At 45.7% G+C, this 22,673-nt stretch overlaps 1 protein-coding gene across 1 annotated transcript in view; it reads right to left on the reverse strand.

The window, feature by feature from the left end:
* The window catches only part of CCDC13 (coiled-coil domain containing 13), a gene marked incomplete at its 5' end in the record, with an annotated part of 32,603 nt that extends 12,512 nt beyond the window's left edge, over nucleotides 1–20,091 (reverse strand). The window contains 9 exons of the mRNA XM_081345264.1: nucleotides 585–791; nucleotides 2,637–2,813; nucleotides 4,057–4,221; nucleotides 9,549–9,653; nucleotides 12,033–12,143; nucleotides 15,583–15,657; nucleotides 17,673–17,815; nucleotides 19,015–19,163; nucleotides 19,868–20,091. Coding sequence (XP_081201390.1) covers nucleotides 585–791; nucleotides 2,637–2,813; nucleotides 4,057–4,221; nucleotides 9,549–9,653; nucleotides 12,033–12,143; nucleotides 15,583–15,657; nucleotides 17,673–17,815; nucleotides 19,015–19,163; nucleotides 19,868–20,091 — 1,356 coding nt within the window. The remainder of the gene's footprint in view (nucleotides 1–584; nucleotides 792–2,636; nucleotides 2,814–4,056; nucleotides 4,222–9,548; nucleotides 9,654–12,032; nucleotides 12,144–15,582; nucleotides 15,658–17,672; nucleotides 17,816–19,014; nucleotides 19,164–19,867) is intronic.
* Between the last annotated feature and the right edge of the window lie 2,582 nt (nucleotides 20,092–22,673).

The following is a 22,673-nucleotide window of genomic DNA, read 5'->3' on the forward strand; positions in this document are numbered from 1 at the left end:
TTTCCGTTTATTGATTGATTTATTAGATGCTTATCCTGACTTTATTATGTGACAATTTAACTCAAGTATATATGATACCCCCTCCACCTATTTTCCCCACAACCACCACCCTGTGAGGTGGGCTGGGCTGAGAGAGTGTGATTGGCTCAAAGTCACCCAGCTGATTTTTATGCCTAAGGTGAAACGATAACTCACAATCTCCAGGTAATTAGGCCAAAGTCACCCAGCTGACTTGCATACCTAAGGCGGGACTAGCACTCACTCTGTCCTGGTGATTGGACCAAAGACAACTTGCTATCTTTCATGCCTAAGTGGGACTAGAATTCATGGTTTCCTGATGATTGGTCCAAAACCACTCAGCCGGCTTTCATGCCTAAGGCAGGATTAGAACTCACCATCTCCTGGTTTCTAGACCAGCATCTTAACCACTAGACCAAACTGGCTCTCAAATTGTGTCTTCCCTTGACATCAAGTTCAATGTTTGTTGAATTCAGGGAGACATTTTCTCAAGCTGTTTTGATTGTTGTCCTTCCTGGCCATTCCCCATGCCTCTATCCTCGCTTCTCACCTCTGAGATGGCTTACCTGCAACCTCAGCTGCCTGATCATCTCTTCGAGCTCTTTCACCTGAGCTTCTCGGTCAGCCACAATCTGCTTGAGCTGCTCAATGAGGCAGTTTTGCTTCTGGATCTCAGCATTCAGCTTCCTCCCCACAGCCTTCTCACCTTCCACGTTCCTGTCTTCTTGCTGGCTCAGATTTTTTAAGATGCCTTGCATTTCTTTCTGCTGGCACTGATGGAAAGTTAGGGAGAGAGAAACCTGTTTTTTCCTTCTGCATCTCATGAAAAGTTGGACAACATTTAACTGGGATGGTGGAAGGTCCCCTGCCTTGAAAAGGGGGTTGGACTAGAAGACCTCTGAGATCTCCCTTCCAACCCTATTTTTCTATGTTTTATGTTTTAAATGGACTTAAAACCATTTAACTGTGAATTAACAGCAATTCCAATGACAAGCAATTTTTTTTAATCCCATTTATATCCCGCCCTTCTCCGAAGACTCAGGGTAGCTTACAATCTAAGAAGCACAAATCAATGTGCTTAGCAGTAGCCTTCGTTCTATGTATATGCCTGCTTATTAGGGCTTTCGGGCCCCCCAAGCGGCATTATTACAAAGTCAGCTTAATTGCCCCCAACAATCTGGGTCCTCATTTTACCTACCTCGGAAGGATGGAAGGCTGAGTCAACCTTGAGCCTGGTGGGACTCGAACCTGCACTAATTGCAGGCAGCTGGTAGGCATCAGCCCACTGCTCCACCAAGGCTCTTGAAGCAATCCTCAACTTATGACTACAGTCGGCTCCCACATTTCTGTTACCAAATGAGACATTTGTTAAGTGACTTTTGCCCCATTGTACAACTTTTCTTGCCAGTTGTTAAATGAATCGTTGAAATGGTTAAGTTAACACAGCTGTTAAATGAATCTGGGCTTCCCCACAGACTTTGCTTGTCAGAAGTTCGCAAAAGGGGATCACATGTCCCCTGGGACACTGTCACCATCATAAATATGAGCCGCTTGCTAAGCATCTGAATTCTGATCACGTGACCATGGGGATGCTGCAACGGTCATGTGAAAAATGGTTATGTCACTTTTTTCAATGCCGTAACACTGAACGGTCACTAAATGAACTGTGGTAAGTTGAGGACTATCTTGCAATCAATGGAGTAGCTTGTCTCCTGGAGTTGTGGGTCCTCCATCACTGGAGGTTTTCAAAAACAGACAACCATTTAACCAGGATGGTAGAAGGTCTTCTGCCTTGAGGAGGGGGTTGGACTAGAAGACCTCTAAGGTCCCTTCCAGCCCTGGGAGTCTATGTTTTATGACACCCACGTTGTGACTGTTGGAGAAACGCCTGAATAAAAAACATACCTTCTAGATACGGATTACAGACAGTTTTTGACTTACAACAACTTACCAGTCCCATGATGGTCATAAGTTGTGATGGTGGTAAAGCAGGTCACAATTTACGACCTTTTTTGTAGCGGTGATTAAGTGAATGCTGCAATCATTAGACAAACCATTATATGACAAAAACAACGTGAAACAGTCCCCTGAATGCAGGACATGACGTGACATGGAAATTTGGGGGAATTATAAGTTGGGAACCACTGGACCAAGACATTGAAGATGTTGATATAACTGTGAATACCCAGTCCTCAACTTACAATATTTTATTTAGTGACCACTGAAAGTTACAACGGCACTGAAAAATGTGACATGACCATTTTTCATACTTACAACAGATGTGTCATCCCCATGGTCACGTGATCAAAATTCAGACCCTTGGCAACTGACTCATATTTATGATGGTTGCAGTGTTCAGCTTTTGAGACCTTCTGACAAGCAAAATGAATGGGGAAGCCAGATCCGCTTAACAACCGTGTTACTCACTTAACAACTTCAGGGATTCACTTTAACAACTGTGGAAAGGGAGGTTGTAAAATGGGGCAAAGATCATTTAACAAATTTCTCATTTAGCAACGTAAATTTTGGGCTCAATTGGGGTCGTAAGTCAAGGACTACCTGTACCAGCCAGACCCCAGTCTCTCAAGCATGGAATACCACCATCGGCTACATCGTACCATGAGAGCATCCACGAGTTCGTTGTCGTGCTTCCCTTTCTCCATCAGGGTGGAAATTTGCTCCTTCAGAGTCTTCACCTCGTTGGACAAGACCTTGTTCCTAGCTTTGGACCCCTCCAGCTTCTTCTTCACATCCTCGTGGTCGTTCTGAAGGACTTGGTACTGATTCATGAGCTTCTGCCATCAAGACAGAGAAGAAAGAGATGCTGAGACTGAGCATCAAGGCATCCCAAAATTATTTTTGTGGTGGTCTCTACGGCCCCTTCTGAACTTAGATGAAGGATTGATTCCACCTTAAGACTCTCTGATTCTCAACTCTACACTTCTTTTTCTACCAAACCCGCCTTGGTAGGATGTCTGTCCTACCCAGTAGGGGAAAAAATTCACCTTGGAGGGGAAAAAATCCAAGAAGTTTATGCTCACAGGTCCTACGTCTGCCTGGTTCCCGTTGGTTGCTAACAGCTTTTGGTTGAAAAAGATGGTTGAAGTGAGGAATCTCAAGGTTGCATCGTAGGAATGTAAACCCCAGAAAGTAATCACCTTCGTAGAATGTAGGGTTAGGGTTGGGGTTGAAGGTTAGGGTTAAGGATTAGGATTAAGATTAGGGTTAAAGGTTAGGGCTAAGGGTTAGGGTTAGGATAAGAGGTGTGTTATGGATTAGGGTTAAAGGTTAGCATTAGGATTAAGGTTTAGGATTAGGGTTAAGACTTAGGGTTTCGGCTAGGGTTAGTATAGGGTCAAAGTTAGGATTAGGGTTAAATGTTAGGGTTAAGGCTAGGGTTGGGGTTTAAAGGTGAGGGATGTGTTAGGTTTAGGGTTATAATTAGGGTTATGTTCAGGGCTAGGCTAGGTTGAGGTTAGGGCTAGGGTTAAGGCTTAGAGTTTGGTTAGGGTTAAGGGTATTTAACCCTAGTATTAGGGTTAAAGGTTAAGGCTATGTTTAGGGTTAGGATAAGGGTCAAAGGATAGGGTTAAGGGTCAATGGTTAGGGTTAAGGGTTAGGGTTAAAGGTTAGCATTAGGGTTAAGGTTTAGAGTTAGCAAACCTGAACCTCACCCTTTCTGTCCACTGACTCTATGGATGGATGAGCATCTACCAACTTGTAGAAAACTTGTTAGGTCTTTCAAAATTATTAGTATTGTGTAGTGGGTCCGACGCAACGAAGAGACGCCAGCCGGAGTATGGGCTCAGCTCTTTATTGAAAGGGGGGGTAGCATACTGAGGGAATGAAGGTTACCTGGCCTCCTTAAATACCTGGCCAGGTAAGCGGACAGCCAATGGGGTTGGCCCTAGGTTCCCGCCGAAACTGGGTTTCCCGCCAAAACCATTCAGGCCAATGCCCCCTGGTGGCTGTTGCTATGCAGGTGCCTGCATACATAACAATTAGTTTTACTAGATTCATGCGGAAATAATTCCTTACTTCCAAAGCTTCTTTCTTCTCCCTTTCCAAGCTTCGAATCCGCAACTGGTTCTTGACCTGGGCTGAGGACTTCCTGGAGTCGGTGAGGCTTAATGGGTCTTCGTTGGCATCATTCTCCGATAATTTGCCTTTGTGACAATTCAGCTGGGTTTCTAACTCCCGTATCTAGAGGGGAACGTAAGCAGGATACAGTAAGCCTAAAACTGATTCATAGGGTATAAATTCTTTTCACAGGGACTAAATTAAAGGGTGCAGAAATTGGCATTGGGATGTCCATCAATTCTAGCTAATTAGATTTGAAAAATTCATTCTTGCCAATCACCAGGAGCGGGTGGAAGCTGCCTGGGTGACTTTAGGCCAATCACCAGGAGGTGGTGAGTTCTAGTCCCCCCTTAGGCATGAAAAACAGCTGGTGACTTAGTCAGTGGTGGGATTCAGCCAGCTCACACCGGTTCAGTAGAAATTTTATTGACTTTGAAGAACTGGGTGAACCCATGCTACTTCTGGAAGTCTGTTCTAGGCCTTGGAGGCCTGGTGGTGGTCTCCCAGGCCTAGAGCAGCACACCGGAAGTGCATGGATGTCACTTCGGGACGTCTGTTCTAGGCAGAGTGGAGGCCTCCCAGGCTTAGAACAGCCCACCGGGAGTGTGTTGATGTCACTTCCGGAAGTCCATTCTTGGTTTCAGAGTCTGAGGCCTGTATCCATGCAGAGAACCGGATGTTCGGGTATTTGAATCCCACCACTGGACCTAGGCCAATCACCAGGAGATGGTGAGTTCTAGTTGTGCCTCAGGCATGAGAGTGGGCTGGGTGATTTGGGGCCAATCAGCAGGAAACTAAGAGTTCTAGTCGTACCTTAGGCTTGAAAGGCAGCCAGCTTTGGGCCAAACACCAGGCGACTGGGAGTTCTAGTCCCGCCTTTGGCATGAAAGCCAGCTGGGTGACTTTGGGCTAAACATCAGGCGACTGGGAGTTCTAGTCCTGCCTTTGGCATGGAAGCCAGGCAGGTGAATTTGGGCCAAACACCAGGTGACTGGGAGTTCTAGTCCCGCCTTTGGCATGAAAGCCAGCTGGGTGACTTTCCTTCCCTCTCAACCCAGGGTTGTTTTTTGTTGTGGGCAAAACAGGAGAAGGAAGGAGTATTAGATACTGTATGTTCTTGCTGCCTTGAGTTACTTACAAATTAATAAAAGTGGGCTAAAATATGTAATAAATATTTCAGCCTGGTTCACACATCCTCTTAAGCTGTGGTTTTATTTGATGTCATAAGAAGAGACTGGACAGCCACTTGTCTGAAATGATATAGGGACTCCTGCTTGAGCAGAGGTCTGCACTAGGTCCCTTCCAGCTCTATTCTAATTGTTGTTGTTGTTGTTATTCGCAAAGCCAGCCACTTGGGTCTACAAATATCACCCATGGCTGAGCATCTCATGTCAATCAAGTATAGTTTCAGCTAGGCTGGCTGAGGAATTCTGGGAGTTGAAGTCCACATAGCTTAAATTCAGCAATAGTTTAGTTTAGTTTAGTTTTATTGGATTTCTATACCGCCCTTCTCCCTAGGGACTCAGGGCGGTTCACAGGGCATATATAAATAGGTATACAAAAATTAAAAGAAAATTAAACCATGCCCAATTAAAATATAACAATAATGAAATAATAAAACCAATTAAAAACCCAAATTCCCCTTCAGGCCAGACCAGCTAACTCAAACAAGTGGGTCTTCAACCCGCGATGGAAGGATCGGAGGTCCGATGCCATCCGGAGCTCAACCGGCAGTTGGTTCCAAAGTGCCGGGGCACCCACAGAGAAGGCCCTCCCCCTGGGGGCCACCAGTCGACATTCCCTGACTGGAGGCACCCTGAGGAGGCCCTCTCTGTGGGCACGCACAGGGCGGAGGGGAGTTGACGCCGGCAGCAGGTGGTCCTCGAGGTATCCCGGACCCATGCCATGTAAGGACTTAAAGATCATAACCAAGACCTTGAACCTCACCCGGAAGACAACTGGTAACCAATGCAGCTCGCGGAGCAAAGGTGTAACATGGGAGTACCGGGAAACTCCCAGGACAACTCTCGCGGCCGCATTCTGTACCAGTTGGAGCCTCCGAGTGGTCTTCAAGGGAAGCCCCATGTAGAGAGCATTACAATAGTCTAGGCGAGAGGTCACGAGCGCATGAGTGACCATACACAAGGCATCCCGGTCCAGATAGGGCCGCAACTGGCGCACCAGGCGAACCTGGGCGAAAGCCCCCCTAGTCACGGCTACTATATGATCTTCTAGGGTAAGTCGTGAATCTAGGAGGACTCCCAAGTTGCGAGCCCTGTCCACGGGGGGTAAAAGCTCACCCCCCATAGAAAGGGATGGAACATTTTGAATGTCCCGGGATGCCGGAATGTACAGCCACTCAGTCTTGTCAGGGTTGAGTTGAAGTCTGTTCCTCCCCATCCAGACCCGAACCGCCTCCAGGCAACGGGACATCACAGCGAGGGCATCACTGGGGTGGTTTGGGGTCGAAATGAAAAGTTGGGTATCATCAGCATATTGATGATACCCAACTCCAAAACCACGAATGATCTCACCCAGCGGTTTCATGTAGATGTTGAACAGGAGAGGCGAGAGAACCGACCCCTGAGGAACTCCACAAACGAGAGACCTCGGGGTCGACCTCTGCCCCCCTGCCAACACCGACTGCGAACGTCCCAGGAGATAGGAGGAGAACCACTGAAGAACCGTGCCTCCCACTCCCAATCCCCTGAGACGCCGCAGCAAGATACCATGGTCGATGGTATCGAAAGCCGCCGAGAGGTCTAATAGGACTAGGACAGAGGAATATCCCCTATCCCGAGCCCTCCAGAGATCATTCACCAGAGCGACCAATGCCGTCTCCGTGCTGTACCCGGGCCTGAAACCCGATTGGTAAGGGTCCAGATAATCCGCTTCCTCCAGGACCAGAGGGAGCTGATGCGCCACCACACTCTCAACAACCTTCGCAAGAAAGCGAAGGTTGGAGACTGGACGAAAGTTGTTCAATACAGCTGGGTCCAAGGCAGGCTTCTTGAGGAGAGGTCTCACCACCGCCTCCTTCAAGACGGTGGGGAAATAACCCTCACTCAAAGAAGCAGATATGACCGCCTGGAGCCAGCCTCGTGTCCTCTCCCTAGCTGCATAAACCAGCCAGGAAGGGCACGGATCCAATAAACATGTGGTGGAGCTCAGCCTCCCCATAATCCTGTCCACTTCATCAGGGGTCACAGAATCAAACTCCTCCCAGATAACATTGACAAGACCGCCCGTGTCCTGATCGCCAGACTCTGCCCAGCTGGAGTCCAAACCGGTCCGAATCCGAGCGATTTTATCCGACAGATGTTGACTAAATTCCTCGGCACGACCCTGCAAGGGATCCTCCCTCACCTCCTGATTAAGAAGGGAGCGAGTCACCCTAAACAGGGCGGCCGGGCGATTATCTGCGGACGCGATGAGGGTGGAGAAGTAATTACACCTCGCCACCCTCATCGCTGCGAGATAAGACCTAATATGGGTTCTTAACCACAACCGGTCGGATTCAGAACGGCTAGACCTCCAGCAGCTCTCTAGGCCCCGTTTCCGACGCTTCATCTCCCGGAGCTCCGCGGAGAACCATGGAGCTCGCTGGGATCTGCACCGGGTCAGGGGCCGCAAGGGTACAACCCGGTCAAGTGCCTCAGTGGCTGCCCTTTCCCAGGCTTCCACTAAGGCATCTGCCGAGTTGTGAGCGATGGAGGCAGTTGGGGACCCCAGCGCTGCTTGGAATCTATCAGAATCCATTAAGCGCCTGGGGCGGTACCATCTGATTGGCTCCGTACCCCCACGGCGGGGGGTGGCAAAACGGAAGACCATCCGCAGGAGGTGATGATCGGTCCATGACAGGGGCATAATAAATGGAGAGCCCCCACCAAGATCATCCAACCACCGTCCAGATAAAAAATCAGGTCAAGGGTGTGGCCTCCCTCATGAGTTGGTTCAGAAATTACTTGCGTCAGGTCCATGGCCGTCATGGAAGCCATGAACTCCCGAGCTAGCTCAGATGAACCTCCCAGGGATGGTAGATTGAAGTCTCCCAAAACTATAAGTTTGGGAAACTCAACCACCAACCCCGAGAGGATATCGAGCAGCTCGGGCAGGGCTGCCGCTGCGCGACTAGGCAAATGTATACCAGCAGCAAGCCCAACTGCGCCCCAGAACCAAATCTCACAAAGAGAGACTCACACCCGACTATCTGAGGAACGGTGGTCTCCCGCGGACATAAGGTCTCCCTAATAGTCACCGCCACACCCCCACCCCTACCATGAGCTCGTGGCCGATGTAGCACCCGGAAGCCTGGTGGGCAGAGGTCAACCAAAGGGACCCCACCCTCTGGGCCCAACCAAGTCTCCGTGATGCAAGCCAGGTCCGCATGCTCACCCTCAACTAAATCCCTAACGAGGGGAGCTTTGTTAACCACGGACCTGGCATTCAGGTACACCAGCCGGAGCTCAGGAGGCTGCACATCCTCGCTCCCGGAGCCTCGGGGAAGAGGCAGAGGGTCGGAGTGCCTCACCGCTTGCAAATAGCGGAGACGGCCCTCCCGGTAACGATACGGCCCTCTGTCTATCCACCTGCTGCCATTCCCCGTCGTGGGAATCGGTAATCCCACGACCCGCTCATGAGCCCCGGAGACAACCACACCCCGTTCTCCCCCCGAGCGGTCGGACCCAAGTCTGGCCTGAGCCATGGTTGATTGGCCACCCCCCATAGCCAGACAACCCCTATCTCCCACCCCTCTCCCTAACCCCATAACATTTTTTGATAAAAAAGTAATCAGAGGCCTTCTATTAAATTTGTGTTGACGGCCCCTGCCCCTGCCCAGCCATCTCTCAGGGTCCCAAAACTCGGGCCCGTCATCGAGGTTAAGAGTGTTTAAGGAGGCGGGTCGCACCCAGGAGAGGGGGGCACCCCTGAGGGCGTACAAGTCCGTGCTAGTGTATTGTCGCATGAGTCTAGGAAGTCCAGGATAGGCATCCCATTAATTGTCCATGGGAGGATCGAACATGGAGACAGATATCTGGGTCCCCACCCAACTTCACTGCCACTCAGTTGGGTGCCCCCAGAGACAGGCCGCCCCCCGCCCTCTCACGACGGGTTGCGACTCTGTTCCTGGGGGTGGACCAGATATCCTCTGGGTAGGCAAACCCCATAGAGCTCCCACCTCTATGGGGCTGCAAATGGAAAAGTCAAGCCACTCTCCCACAGTGGCCGGTACCCAGGTATGTCCAAAATCCAAGGGGAGAGGGGGGAGGGTAGGCAGGCAGATGATAAGTATATATGTCCAAGGCAAAAAGGGTGGGCAGGCCAGGATAGAAGGGATGGTCTAAAGTCGCCGTCGTCGCTGCAATAGTTGCGCAATGCTGGTTTAAGCCAACAGTCGCTGGCCGAACTTGTGAAGCGTAATACACTTGAAATGGGGAAGGTTGACTCACTCTGCCTTGCAGGACAAGGATCTGCTGAGCCCGTCCTCGCCAGCTGCCAGGGTTGGACAAAAGATTTTGGATATTGACGTCTACGCCCACTTCGCTGGTTAGAAGCTGAAAGCGAAAAGCAAAAACGGGTCAAAATCAGGGCTGAAAATGCTTTGCATGAAAGTCCTTTAGCCCAGCAAATACAGGAAGTCCTCGGCTTATGACTGCTCGCTTAGCGACCATTCAAAATTGCAATGCCCCTCACCAGGGCTATTTGCATCCCAGATTTCTGACGGATGTCCACCCCCAATCACCTGATCACATTTTTGGCATTGGTAACATCCCGCACTCACAGTGATCACAATTTACATTTTTATTTATTTTTATTGACTTATATATAAATTTATTTATTAAATTTATTTATTTCTAAGTCTCCAACTTGCAACAATTCATTTAGTGACAGCACTGAAAAAAACTGGCTTAAGGACCATTTTTTGTATAACCATTGCAACCATCCCCATGGTCATGTGATTAATTCAGACGCTTGGCAACTGGCCTGTACTTATGACGGTTACAGTGTCCCAGGGTCTTGTGATCACTATTTGTGACCTTCTGACAGTGGGGAAGTCAGATTCGCTTAACAACCGTGTTACTAACTTAACAACTGCAGTGATTCACTTTACACCTGTGGCAAGAAAGGTCATAAAATGGGGCAAAATTCACTAAACAACTGTCTCACTTAGTAACAGAAATAATGGTCTCAGTTGTGGCCATAAGCCGAGGACTATTTGTATTTCCGATTTCTGGCAAAAAAAAAACCACCACAAAAACCCACTGCAGACAATGGCTTCACTTAACAACCACAATGTTTAATTAATGTCATGTTCACTTTACGCCCATGGCAAAAGGTTGAAAAATCGGGCATGGTCCTGTGGTGATCCACTTAACGACTGATGCAGCTTACAACTATAATTCTGGGCTCAATTACCATCGTAAGTCGAGGATTATGCATGATCAGATCTATCTTTACATAAATTAGGACATAAAATGAGTCCTGATTAAATTTGAGCTCCCCAATCATTTTCTTGCGGTTTATGTGTCTGTTTTCCGTTCAGTATTTTATTATGTGAAGGGAACGGTTACCTCACAAAATGATAAAATGGTTGTAGACATTCTCGGGGAGAGCCGCCATGACAAGAGATGCTGTCTCCTCCCTTCTGTGCAATGAACGGTTGTGATGCACGTATATACAGCTAATTCTCGACTTATAACCATTCATTTAACAACGGTTTGAAGTTAAAATGCTGGGGGGAAAAAATAACTTACGACTGGTTGTAGCGAAGTCCCTCTTATGTAATTGTGATTTAGGTGCCTGTTCAGGAAGTCCTTGCTTAACTACTGCTCACTTAGCGACCATTTGAAGCTATGACAGATCTTTCCAAAAGGTACTTTTGACCAGATTTTGAAACTCTTGACACCCTCAATACAGGCAGTCCTTGACTTATAACGGTTCATTTAGTGACCATTCAAAGTTACAATGGCACTGAAAAAGGTGACCTAGGACTGTTTTTCACACTTATGACCGTTGCAGCATCCCCATGGTCACGTGATCAGAACTCGAACGCTTGGCAACTGGCTCATATTTATGATGGTGGCAGTGTCCTGGGGTCACGTGATTCCCCTTTTGCGGTCTTCTGAACAAGCAAAGTCAATGGGGATGCCAGTGTCACTTAACAACCATGTTACTCACTTAATGACTGCATCTTAACAACTGTGGCAAGAAAAATGGTAAAATGGGGCAAAACTCACTTAGCCACATCGATTTTGGGCTCATTTGTGGTCGTAAGTCGAGAACTACCTGTATTTTTGAACACATTTGGGCTATTGGCAACTAGCTTGTATTCGTGGCTATTTGCAGCATCCAATGGTCACATGACTGCACTGTTTTGGCATTTTTCCCGACATTTACTTCTATTTCCAGCACATAAAAAACAGCCTTTGGGTAAAAATAATTTGCTTAATGAATGCTGTGTTCACTTAATGACAGCCAGAAAAAAAAGTCATAAACTCAGGCATGGTCACCTGCTTAACTGGAACGGCGGATGACTGTGAATCTGTGCTCAGTTACGGTCATAAGACAAGGACAACCTGAACTTATGGCATTGACAGAGTCAGGTGATCCCGATTTGTGACCTTTGCAGACAGCTTCTGACAAGCAAAGTCAATGGGGGAAGCTGGATTCACTTAATGACCACAGGATTCATTTAACAACTGCAGGGATTTGTTAACCACTGCGGACTCACTTAGCAATATGTTTCTGGTCCCAAGTTGATTACTTGTATTTAATCTCCTTCTGGGGCCGAGCAAATTTGAAATGTTAATACAATGTTAAAAAGTTAACAAGGTAATGGGGTATGAAAATTATCCTGCCTCCTCAGCCACTGTTGCCCACATCTCACACAGGCACATATGCATGCACAAACATACACAGACACACACCCCTACCTTTTGTGTCATCTTAAGTTCCTGTTTTGTGGACTGAAGCTGGTTGCGATATTCAGATGCTTTGAGATTCACGGCAGACAATTTTTCATGTAAAGCTTTCACTTCTGGGCTCTTTCAGACAATTGTCGTCGCATTGTCGGAGAAGAACAGAGACCCCCGGGAAAAGCAAAAGATGCACTTCAGTTAACTGGCACAATTTTCAAGGAAACCAAGAGAGGCTAAAGAGTGACATCACATCACCCAAATGGCTAAAGAAATCCATTTCACACTGATTGCGTTACCTAGTTGGGTAATGAAACGTCCGTAAGAAAACCACCCATCATGGTCTGGACTACAGTATCTATAAAATATTCTTCCACTGGTTTCCTGGGGCTTGTGGGAGTTGTTATCCAGAGGGTACCAGATTGCCAGTTCAGATCTTGTACACAATACCTCTTTCAGAAAAACCTGGCTCCTGCCAGGTCCTTCTTGACACTCCCTCTAGTGGTAATTGAAGAAACAGCACAAGCTTTCCCTTCCCCTCTGAATTATTTTTACTGCATGTTTTGCCTCTCTTTGCTCTCTCTTGCGGCTAGGTTCAGAGAGCACCCAGGGACTCAATAGTCCTCCTCCTCCTCCTCCTCCTCCTCCTCCTCCTCCTCCTCCTCCTCCTCCTCCTCCTCCTCCTCCTCTCCCTTCCAGCACTGATGATGTTGCCTAGTTGTGTCATGAAACGACTGCCAGAAAACCACCCAGCTCAGAGAGCAACAAGAACTTCACAGTCCTCCTCCTCCTCCTCCTCCTCCTCCTCCTCCTCCTCCTCCTCCTCCTCCTCCTCCTCCTCCTCCTCCTTCTTCTCTCGGTAAACTCTCTTCCCTTCTGCCTTGTTTTCCTTAAAATAAGACCTACCCTGAAAATAAACCCTAGCTTGATTTTTTTGGGGGGGTGGGCCTAATATAAGGCCTACGCCAAAAATAAGCCCTAGTTTTGGGGTGAGGTGCATGCCTAAAAATCAAGCTAGGGCGGGGATGGGGGTGGAGCTTCCCCATGTGCCCTGCACCCACTTATCGTTGCAGCCAGGCCTCCCATGCCCTGACAGCTGTCTTGCCTCGCCGACCCACTTCTCCTGTAGTTGCTTGCTGCCACTCACGCATGTGCATCACCCCTGGCCTCCATTTTGCTGTCAGAGGCCTTCAGGAAAGGCCTCTGGAGCCGAGAACCGAGCTCCGGATTGACATGCACGGCGCCCCTTGGAGACCATGAAACATCTGCAAATTCAGAGATTACCAAGGACCTCCCCTCCTTTTCCTCCTCCTCCCTTCTCCTTCTCCTTCTCCTCCTCCTTTCTCCAAACCCACCTCCCTTCTAGCACTGATGAAGTTACCCAGTTGGGTCACGAAACATCTGCAAGAAAACGAGACCACCAAGGACCCCACATTTTCACATAATCGGGATGGCCACTGAGGGCCACGTAGGAGGACTCTGTAATAGCTGGACTACTGTCAGAGCGTGCACAGTCTTATTGCGTGAGATAATCCAGGAGTAAACACAGTAAACAGTGGTCTATATTAAACGGTGGTTTATCTTACACTTTCTACAATATCCTACACCAGGAACAAAATACATACATGTGCTAATACAGCAGGATCCAATAAGCACCAGTTAAAGCAGGTAACGGAAAAGAGAGAACACAGCAGTAGAGCCTTCCCTTTATAACAGGCATGTCAAACTGCTGGCCCGCCGATACGTCACCTGACGTCATGAATTTGACATGCCTGCTTTATACAAAGGCTCTTAAAGGGACACAGACCCTGCTAAAGTCATTCCCATCATTACATCTTAAATCTTACATTACATAAGCTGGTTAGCTGTTAAATCAATACCTTGACAACTAGGGGTTTTGCAGTACTGTTGCACCAGTAAACGGACATGGATTTACTTTCTTTAATTTAGCTCACGTTTTGAGTATAACCTTGTAAGAACGAACAGTTGAAGTTTTCCCTTAGCAACGGACCGGCTGTAACTAACTGCAAGAGAAGAATTTTCTGAAGGGGGATTACAGAAAGTTTTCTTTTTCAGCTGTGTGTGTTAAGAAGTTTCAACTTGGCTGAAATGTTATCTTTTCGTAACGACTCTACGGGGCTCATGAGGTCTTTTCCGGTTGCTAATGTTTTACCTTTTTATTATGCTTTTAATACAATGCTCTTTTCTGTGCCTCTGATCACCTATTATTGGATGCTTTAATCCTTATAATGGAACTGGACAGATGTTTGAAGGTTGAATCATGACAACTGGACTAATTTTCCCCCCCTGTTATTTTTGCTGCTTATCCAAGCAGTTTCATCAGTCAGGGCAAGCTGGCCAGGCAGAGAGTTTGTTTAGCAACCTTCAACCTTGATAACATTGTAAATCGACAAGTAGCCCTTGAGTTACAACAGGGGTGTCAAACTATTGTCCTGCGGGCAGGATGTGTCACATGCAGGCCACACCCACCATTCTGAGGTAAACGGCACTGAAAAACTGAGTTTCTGTACGACTTATGACTTTACTAGCTTCTGAGAAGCAAAGCCAATGGAGGAAGCCAGATGGGCTTAAAAGACTGCATAATTCATTTAACAACTGCAGTGTTTGGCTTAACAACTATGGCCAAAAAGTCATAAAAGGGGGCACAACTTGCTTAAGAAGTGTCTTAGCAATAGCAATTCTGGGCTCCGTTGTGGTTCATAAGTTGAGGACTATGTATTACAGGTTGATATTTATTAAATTAATATTAACTAATCAACAGTTATTTAATAAATAATATTTAATAGTTAATTAGTATTATTAAATTAAATATTTTGATTAACAGTAATATTTATTAAATTCCTTATTTGTCCAACCACATTTGGCCAATAAGGAATTCTAATTCTAATTATTAAATCTGCATATTTGCTGGAGAATTAATTAATATTATTAAATTAAATAATATTTAATATTTACTAAATTCCTTGTGTGTCCAACCACATTTGGCCAATATTCTAATTCTAATTAAATGTGCATATTTTCTGGAGAATTAATATTATTAAATTAAATAATATTTTAATTAACATTAATATTTATTAAATTCCTTCTGTGTCCAACCACATTTGACCAATAAAGAATTTTAATTCTAATTAAATGTGCATATTTTCTGGAGAAGAGATTCAAGCTTCTTGCTTCTATTCTTTTGCTCTCTTTCTGTACTTTTTTTCTTCTCTTTCTCCTTTCTTCCTTTATTTTTCTTTGCCTCTGTTTGCTCTTTCTTACTTTGTGCCAGTTTTAAGGTTCTTTGTGTTAGTTTTGACATTCTTTGTCAAAACGTTTAGTAACATTTGTATTGGGGGAAAAATGGTTTGCCTTCGCAAACTTCCCTCACTGTTTCATACTGATAAAAAAAAGAATGTAACAATTCAATTAATTAAACACAGTCACCATGAATTCCTTGGCTGTTGTCAAAAAAGATAAACAGAGCAGGATACTGCAAACCAGAGAAGCTACTGTAAATTGAGATAATGTATCTTAAAAGAACAATTTTATGGAGTTTAACTCTTACCATAGTGGTGTCTCCCTTTTTACGGAAAGCTGGGCTGTCACCGTGAGATTGCAACTTAACAGTGGATATCTGTAGCTGGAAAAACCAGACAGGTATAGTTTTGTACAAAATGAAGACATATAGACTACCGAACAACAGAGCTGGGACCTTGGAGGCCATCTAGTCCAACCCCTCTGGCTCAAACGGGAAACCCTATACCAGGGGTCGGCAACCTGAAACAGTGAAAGAGCCACTCGGAACCGGTTCCCTCACAAAAGGAAAAACTGGGAGCCGCAAAAAAATGTGTGCGCATGCGCGTACATGCCCAGAACAGGGTTTGACTGAAGAGTGGAGCCAAGGCGAGATATGCACCTACCCTGCATATTTGAATTGATTGGTTGAACTTTTTTAGTCCCACTTTTTTTTTTGGACTGCACATAGCAGAGGACTGGGAGCCGCAGGAGACGGCTGAAAGAGCCGCATGCGGCTCCGGAGCCGCGGGTTACAGACCTGTGCCCTAGACCATTCCAGAAAAATGGCAATCCGATCTTTTCTTAAAAGTCTCCAATGATGGAGCACCCACAACTTGTGAAGGTGAGCAAAATCAAAAATGGAACCTTATTTATAACCATTCATTTAGTGACTGTTCGAAGTCACAACGGCGTTGAAAAAAGAACTTATGACTGTTTTTCACCACTTACGACCATTATAGCATTCCCAGGATCATGTGATCAAAATTCAGATGCCGGGCAACTGACTTGTCTTTATGACAGTCACAGTGTCTCGGGGTCACGTAATCCCCTTTTGGGACTTTCTGACAAGCAAAATCAGATTCACTTAACAACCCTGTTGCTAATTTAACAACTGCAGTGATTCACATAACAGCTGTGGCAAAAAAGGTCATAAAATGGGGCAAAACTCACTTAACAACTGTCCTGCTTAGCATCAGAAATTTGGGGCTCAGTTGTGGTCATAAGCCAAGGACTACCTGTATTAAATTTTTTACTGGGTAATGATGTGAGGAAGTAAAAACACTGTGCATTGCCAACTATATGGTTATGATTTGCTGATAGTTAGAAGGTTTTTATTGGTTAGATTAAAATTAAATTAAGAATATATATTAAGGTGTTTTTTCCAATATTGGCTGCTAATATTTTAGAGATTTTTAAGTATTGATGTTATTTCCTTAATTTAATCTAATCTGGGCTAGAAAACAGGAGACAGTGAGTTCTAGTCCTGTCTAGGCATCAAAGCTGGCTGGGTGGACCTGCCACTCTCTCTTAATCCAGCCAACTTTACAAGGTTATTGTGGGGAAAATAGGAGAAAGGATATGTTTGTCACCTTGAATTATTTATAAAAATAATGGCAGATTAGAAAGATAGATAGATGATAGATAGATAGATAGATAGATAGACAGATAGATAGATAGATAGAGATAGAGATAGAGAAAAACAGAGATAAATAAAACATATTAATACTTAGAGCCGGAGATGAGTGCTAAATAAATTTGATTAAAAAATAAATACATGAACAAATAGGTGCATTTTTGTCACTTTTTAACATTTCCGTTTTATTCCCTTCGCCTTTGTGTTTTATTTTATTTATTTATTTTTCTGAAACTACAAGCTAGACTCCAGCAGTATGTGGATCAAGAACTACCAGAAGTACAGGCAGGATTTCGAAGAGGCAGAGGAACTAGAGATCAAATTGCCAACATTTGCTGGATCATGGAGAAAGCTAGGGAGTTCCAGAAAAACATCTGCTTCTGCTTCATTGACTATGCTAAATCATTTGATTGTGTGGATCACAACAAACTGTGGCAAGTTTGTTTGGCAAAACCCATGGACAACGTTCCTCCAGGCCTTCTCTACCATCTTCTGGAGTCCATTTAAGCTCACGCCTACTGCTTCAGTGACTCCATCCAGCTGGCTTTCATGCCTAATGCAGAACTAGAACTCACAGTCTCCTGGTGATTGGCCTAAAATAACCCAGCTGGCTTTCATGCCTAAAGGAGACTAGAACACCCAGTCTCCTGGTGATTGGCCTAAAGTCACCTAGCCTTAAGCCATGACATTTATCAAACACCTGTGCTAACAAAATGAAGCCTTACGTCTTTTTCTAGCTGTTTGATACGGTTGTTCAGCTGTTTCGTTCTGGTTTTCTCCCTTTCCATCTCAGCTGTTATGTGCCGGTTTTGTTTAGCCAGTTCCACAATTTTAGTCGCTGCAACATCCCCTGACAAACCAGTTGTCCCTAAAAAAAAATTTAAAAAAGGGAAAGGAAAGCTGAAAAGAAGGAAATGGTTTCCCCCAGAGATATATTTGTAGTTCAGGGTTGAACCGAGGGGTTCTTGGTGATTCCTGAGTTTGGTTGTTTTCTTGCAGATGTTTCATGACCCAGCTAGGGAACATCATGAGGGCTAGAAGGCAGTGGGGTTTGTGGAGAGGAGGAGAATGCAATTTATACATTATTTATTAGTTTTGTCCCACCTGTACTACTTTTTAAAGTAACTCATGACAGCAAACATATATAATATTTCTCATCCTATTTTTTGCACAACAATCCTGAGAAGTGGGTTGAGATGAGAGGGATTGACCCTAAGTCACCCAGCCAGGCATCATGCCTAAGGTGGGACTAGAATTCACAATTTCCCAGTGACTGGCCCAAGTCACCCAGCCAACTTTCATGCCTAAGATGGGACTAGAACTCACCATCTCCTGGTAATTTACCCAAAGCCACCCAGACGGCTTTCATACCTAAGACTGGCCTAGAAGTCATCATCTCCTGGTGATTGACCCAAGGTAACCCAGCTGGTACTTAAGACAGGACTAGAACTCTCCATCTCCTGGTGTTTGGCTCAAAGTCACCAAACTGGCTTTCATACCAAATGTGGGACTAGAACTCACCTTCTCCTGGTGATTGGCCCAGCCACCTAGCTGGCTTTCATGCCAAACGTGGAACTAGAATTCACCATCTCCTGGTGTTTGGCCCAAAGTCACCTAGCTGGCTTTCATACCAAAGGTAGAACTAGAATTCACCTTCTCCTGGTAATTGGCCCAAAGTCACCTAGCTGGCTTTCATGCTTAAGGTGGAACTAGAATCAATGTCTTTTGGTGATTGGTCCAAAGTTACCCAGTCAGCTGGTGCAGAACTAGAACTCACCATCACCTTGTTTCCAGGCCTTTAACACCTTTAACCATTATACTAAACCGGCTCAGTTTCCCACCTTGTGCAATAATTGCTCTCCTTCGTACCACAAATCTAGCATTTTGCTGGACCAATCTACACTTTGATGGAGTTTCTAAAACCATTCCCTAATAGGTTCTTTGCAATAAATAAATTTAAAAAATCATTCTGGAATGCTTGGTGGTTTGGACCACTATCTTCGGGGGAAAAGGAATTGCAGAAGCGATCAGGAAAAAAGGGCTGATTTAATTCAGCCTTGTGTTCACCCAGTAGAGCCTGCCGTTCCTCCTCAATTTTCTTATGAAGCTGCTTTAATTCCAAATCTCTTTCCTTCAAGAGCTTGTACAGCCGGCCGTTCTCATCCACCAACTCCCGGAGTTGGTGTTGCAGCTGCTCATTTTCAGTTTCCAGCAATCTAGAAAAGAAACAGGCAGCTTGATCTAGTCTGTGGTTGCAATCCAGCCCCAGAGTGGAAGGGCCTGGGATCTGGGCTGGGGGGGGGGGGATGGAGGAAAAAAAAAGTGAAGAAATTTGGGCAGTGCAGAATTGTGCATTTTTCTCCCTCCTGTTAGTCCTTGACTTACGATCACAACTGAGCCCAAAACTTGTGTTGCTAAGGGAGACAGTTGTTGTGGGTTTCGGCTCACTTTATGACCTATCGTGACACAGTTGTTCGGTGAATTGCTGCAGTTGTTAAGAACATGGTTGTAAAGTGGATCTGGATTCCCCACTGACTTCGCTAGTAAGAAGGTCACAAAAGTGGACCGCGTGACCTCGGGGCACTGCAACCGTCATAAATATGAGTCAGTTGATCACAGGGAGGCTGCAACAGTCATAAGTGTGAAAAGCATTCCTAAGTTACTGTTGTAACTTTGAAGGGTCACTACGGAAACCGTTGTAAGTTGGGGAATACTTGTAGACTTTTGACTTACCACCATAATGGAATCTAGACTTTCCATTAGGAAGGTCATAAGCCAAAGCGCTCATGTGATTTTAACGACATTGCGGCAGTCATTAAGTGAATGCAGCATTTTGGGGGGGCTGGAAACCAGAATTAAATGCTGGTTTCCCCTCAGAAATCATCATAGTTCTGTGAATTCAACCAGGTTGCCACCTTACTTTGTCCCAATGTCTGAATCGGACGTCTCGGGTGCCAAGAATGGTAAGTTGAGGGCATCTGCAGTTCCAAAGGCCTTGTCTTGATTCTCTTTGTTGTTCTGTTTTAGGCTGTGTTGACTCTCCTTTTTCTTCTCCATCAGATTTTGCATCCTTTTCTGCTGCTGCTCCTGGAGAGCCTTAAACTGCATTTTTAGGTTTTCGTTGACAGCTTCATCAGCCTCCATTGCGACCTTTGAATGGGAAATCAAAGCAGAATGCCTTTGGGATAGTTCTTTAAGGAAAAAAAAATTTTTTTCCAAATTTTTAGAGCAAAGCAATAGCAATATTTTTTTCCAATCTTAGCAACTTATATACCAATTGCGCCCCTTTTTGGACCAAGATGCCCTACGTACAGTCACCCACGCACTCGTTACCTCCCGTATTGATTACTGTAATGCTCTCTACATGGGGCTGCCCTTAAAGACCACCCGGAGGCTTCAGCTGGTGCAGAATGCAGCTGCACGGGTTGTGATGGGAGCTTCCCGATACTCCCATATTACACCCCTCCTGCGTGAGCTGCATTGGCTACCAGTTGCCCTCCGGGTGAGATTTAAGGTGCTGGTACTTACCTTTAAAGCCCTACATGGCTTAGGTCCGGGATACTTGCAGGACCATCTGCTGCCGGGAACAAATTCCCATCGCCCAGTACGCTCACACAGAGAAGGCCTCCTCAGGGTACCGTCAGCTAGGCAATGTCGGCTGGCGACCCCCAGGGGGAGGGCCTTCTCTGTGGGAGCACCAACCCTATGGAATCAGCTCCCCCCTGAGCTTCGGATAGCCCAAAACCTCCAATCCTTTCGCCGCGGCCTCAAAACACACCTGTTCCACCAAGCTGACCTAGACTGACAGGCATTTTAATTAATTTATATTTAGTATTTTTAATTCATTTTTAAATTCTCTAATTTTTTATTGCACTGATGTTCTCAATTTCATTTTATCTTGATTTATGCACTTATTATATGTTTTATTGTGAGCCGCCCTGAGTCCTTCAGGAGATAGGGCGGGATATAAATCCCATCAATAAATAAATAAATAAACTTTAATACAGACTTCAACTCCCAGAATTCTCCAGCCAGAATCTCTCTGAGCTTGGTTGCTTTCTTGAATCTTTTTTTTTAAATTCCATTTATATCCTGCCCTTCTCCGAAGACTCAGGGCGGCTTACAAGCTTAGCAGAATCCATCCATCCATCCATCCATCCATCCATCCATCCATCCATCCATCCATCCATTCTTCTGTCTCTATTATAGTATCTGTGCCTCTATCCCTCAATCCTTTTACCTATTATCTCTCTCATCTATTTATCTATCCATTCACCCCCCATCTCTCTCTATCTTCTGTTTATCATCTATTTCCCTCTATCTCTCTATCATCTATATTTCTCTATCTCTCCATTATCTATCTTCATCTCTCTATCACTCTACCTATCCTTGTCTCATTTCTCTATCTCTATCTATCATTCTCTCTTTCTTTCATTACCTCCATCTATCCACCTTAATCTATCTTTCTTCTGTCAATCTATCTATCCTATCTCTCTCTCTCTCTCTCTCTGTCATGTATCATTATTTCTCTATTCTCTACCTCCATCTCTTTCTATTCTTCTTTATCTACTATCAAATCTATCTATCATCTATCTATCTATCTATCTATCTATCTATCTATCTATCTATCATCTATCTATCTATCTATCTATCTATCTATCTATCTATCTATCTATCTATCTATCTATCCATCCATCATCTACCTATATCATCTATCTATATTATCTATCAATCTATCTATCCTATCTCTATCTCTCTCTCTGTCATGTATCTATTTCTCTATTCTCTACCTTCATCTCTTTCTCTATTCTTCTCTATCTACTACTATCCATTCATCCATATCTATCTATCTATCTATCTATCTATCTATCTATCTATCTATCTATCTATCTATCTATCTATCTATCTATCTATCTATCTATCTATCCTGTGTGTCTCTCTCTTCCTATCATCTATTATCAATCTATCCTGTCATCTATCAGTCTATCTGTCCATCCATCTACCCATCTATCCAATGTATCCATGCATCCATCCTTCTATCTCCTCTCTCTCTCTCTCTCTCTCTCTCTCTCTCTCTCTCTCTCTCTCTCTCTCTCTCTCTCTCTCTCTCTCTCTCTCTCTCTCTCTCTCTCTCCCTCCCTCCCTCCCTCCCTCCCTCTCCCTCTCATTATTACTCAGCCCAGCCTCCAGTCATTGGGACTCTCAGTGGTCTCCCATCCTGGCCCTCTGGCCCTCCCCACCTTGTGGAGATTGCCAAGGCCAGTTGGCACTGCTCCACTATCGTGGGCTTACCTTTCTCAGACCCACTCAAGGCTCCCCGAAACCAAAAGTTGGTTAATTCGCTCCTCTTCCGCCTGGCTCCAACTTCGCTTTGACATCGCCAGATCTTCACGCCTCCAATACTTGGGGAGAGCTTGGCACAGACCTGGGGGAGGGAGGGAGGGAGGGGGGAGTTTAGAAAAAAGGAGTTTAAACTCCCTTAAAAGGGGAGGGGGCTCTGTGGAGGCCTCCCCTTGGCAACTTGGGGAGGGTCAGAGAGGATCCAACGGGGGGGGAGGACTTTGAACCGGCTCCCCCTGCCACAGCCTTCCAAAGGGGAGTGCAGGAAGACCCCCACCACCACTCTGCCCCTCCCCCCAGCAGCCCCACTCACCCACCGCCGCCTCCGGGTCCGGCGCCCTCCTCCTTTAGCCGGACAGCCCCGGGGCGGAGCAGCTCCCCGCCGA

This window comes from Vipera berus (assembly GCF_964194415.1).
Source record: "Vipera berus genome assembly, chromosome: Z".
Taxonomy (NCBI): Eukaryota; Metazoa; Chordata; class Lepidosauria; order Squamata; family Viperidae; genus Vipera; species Vipera berus.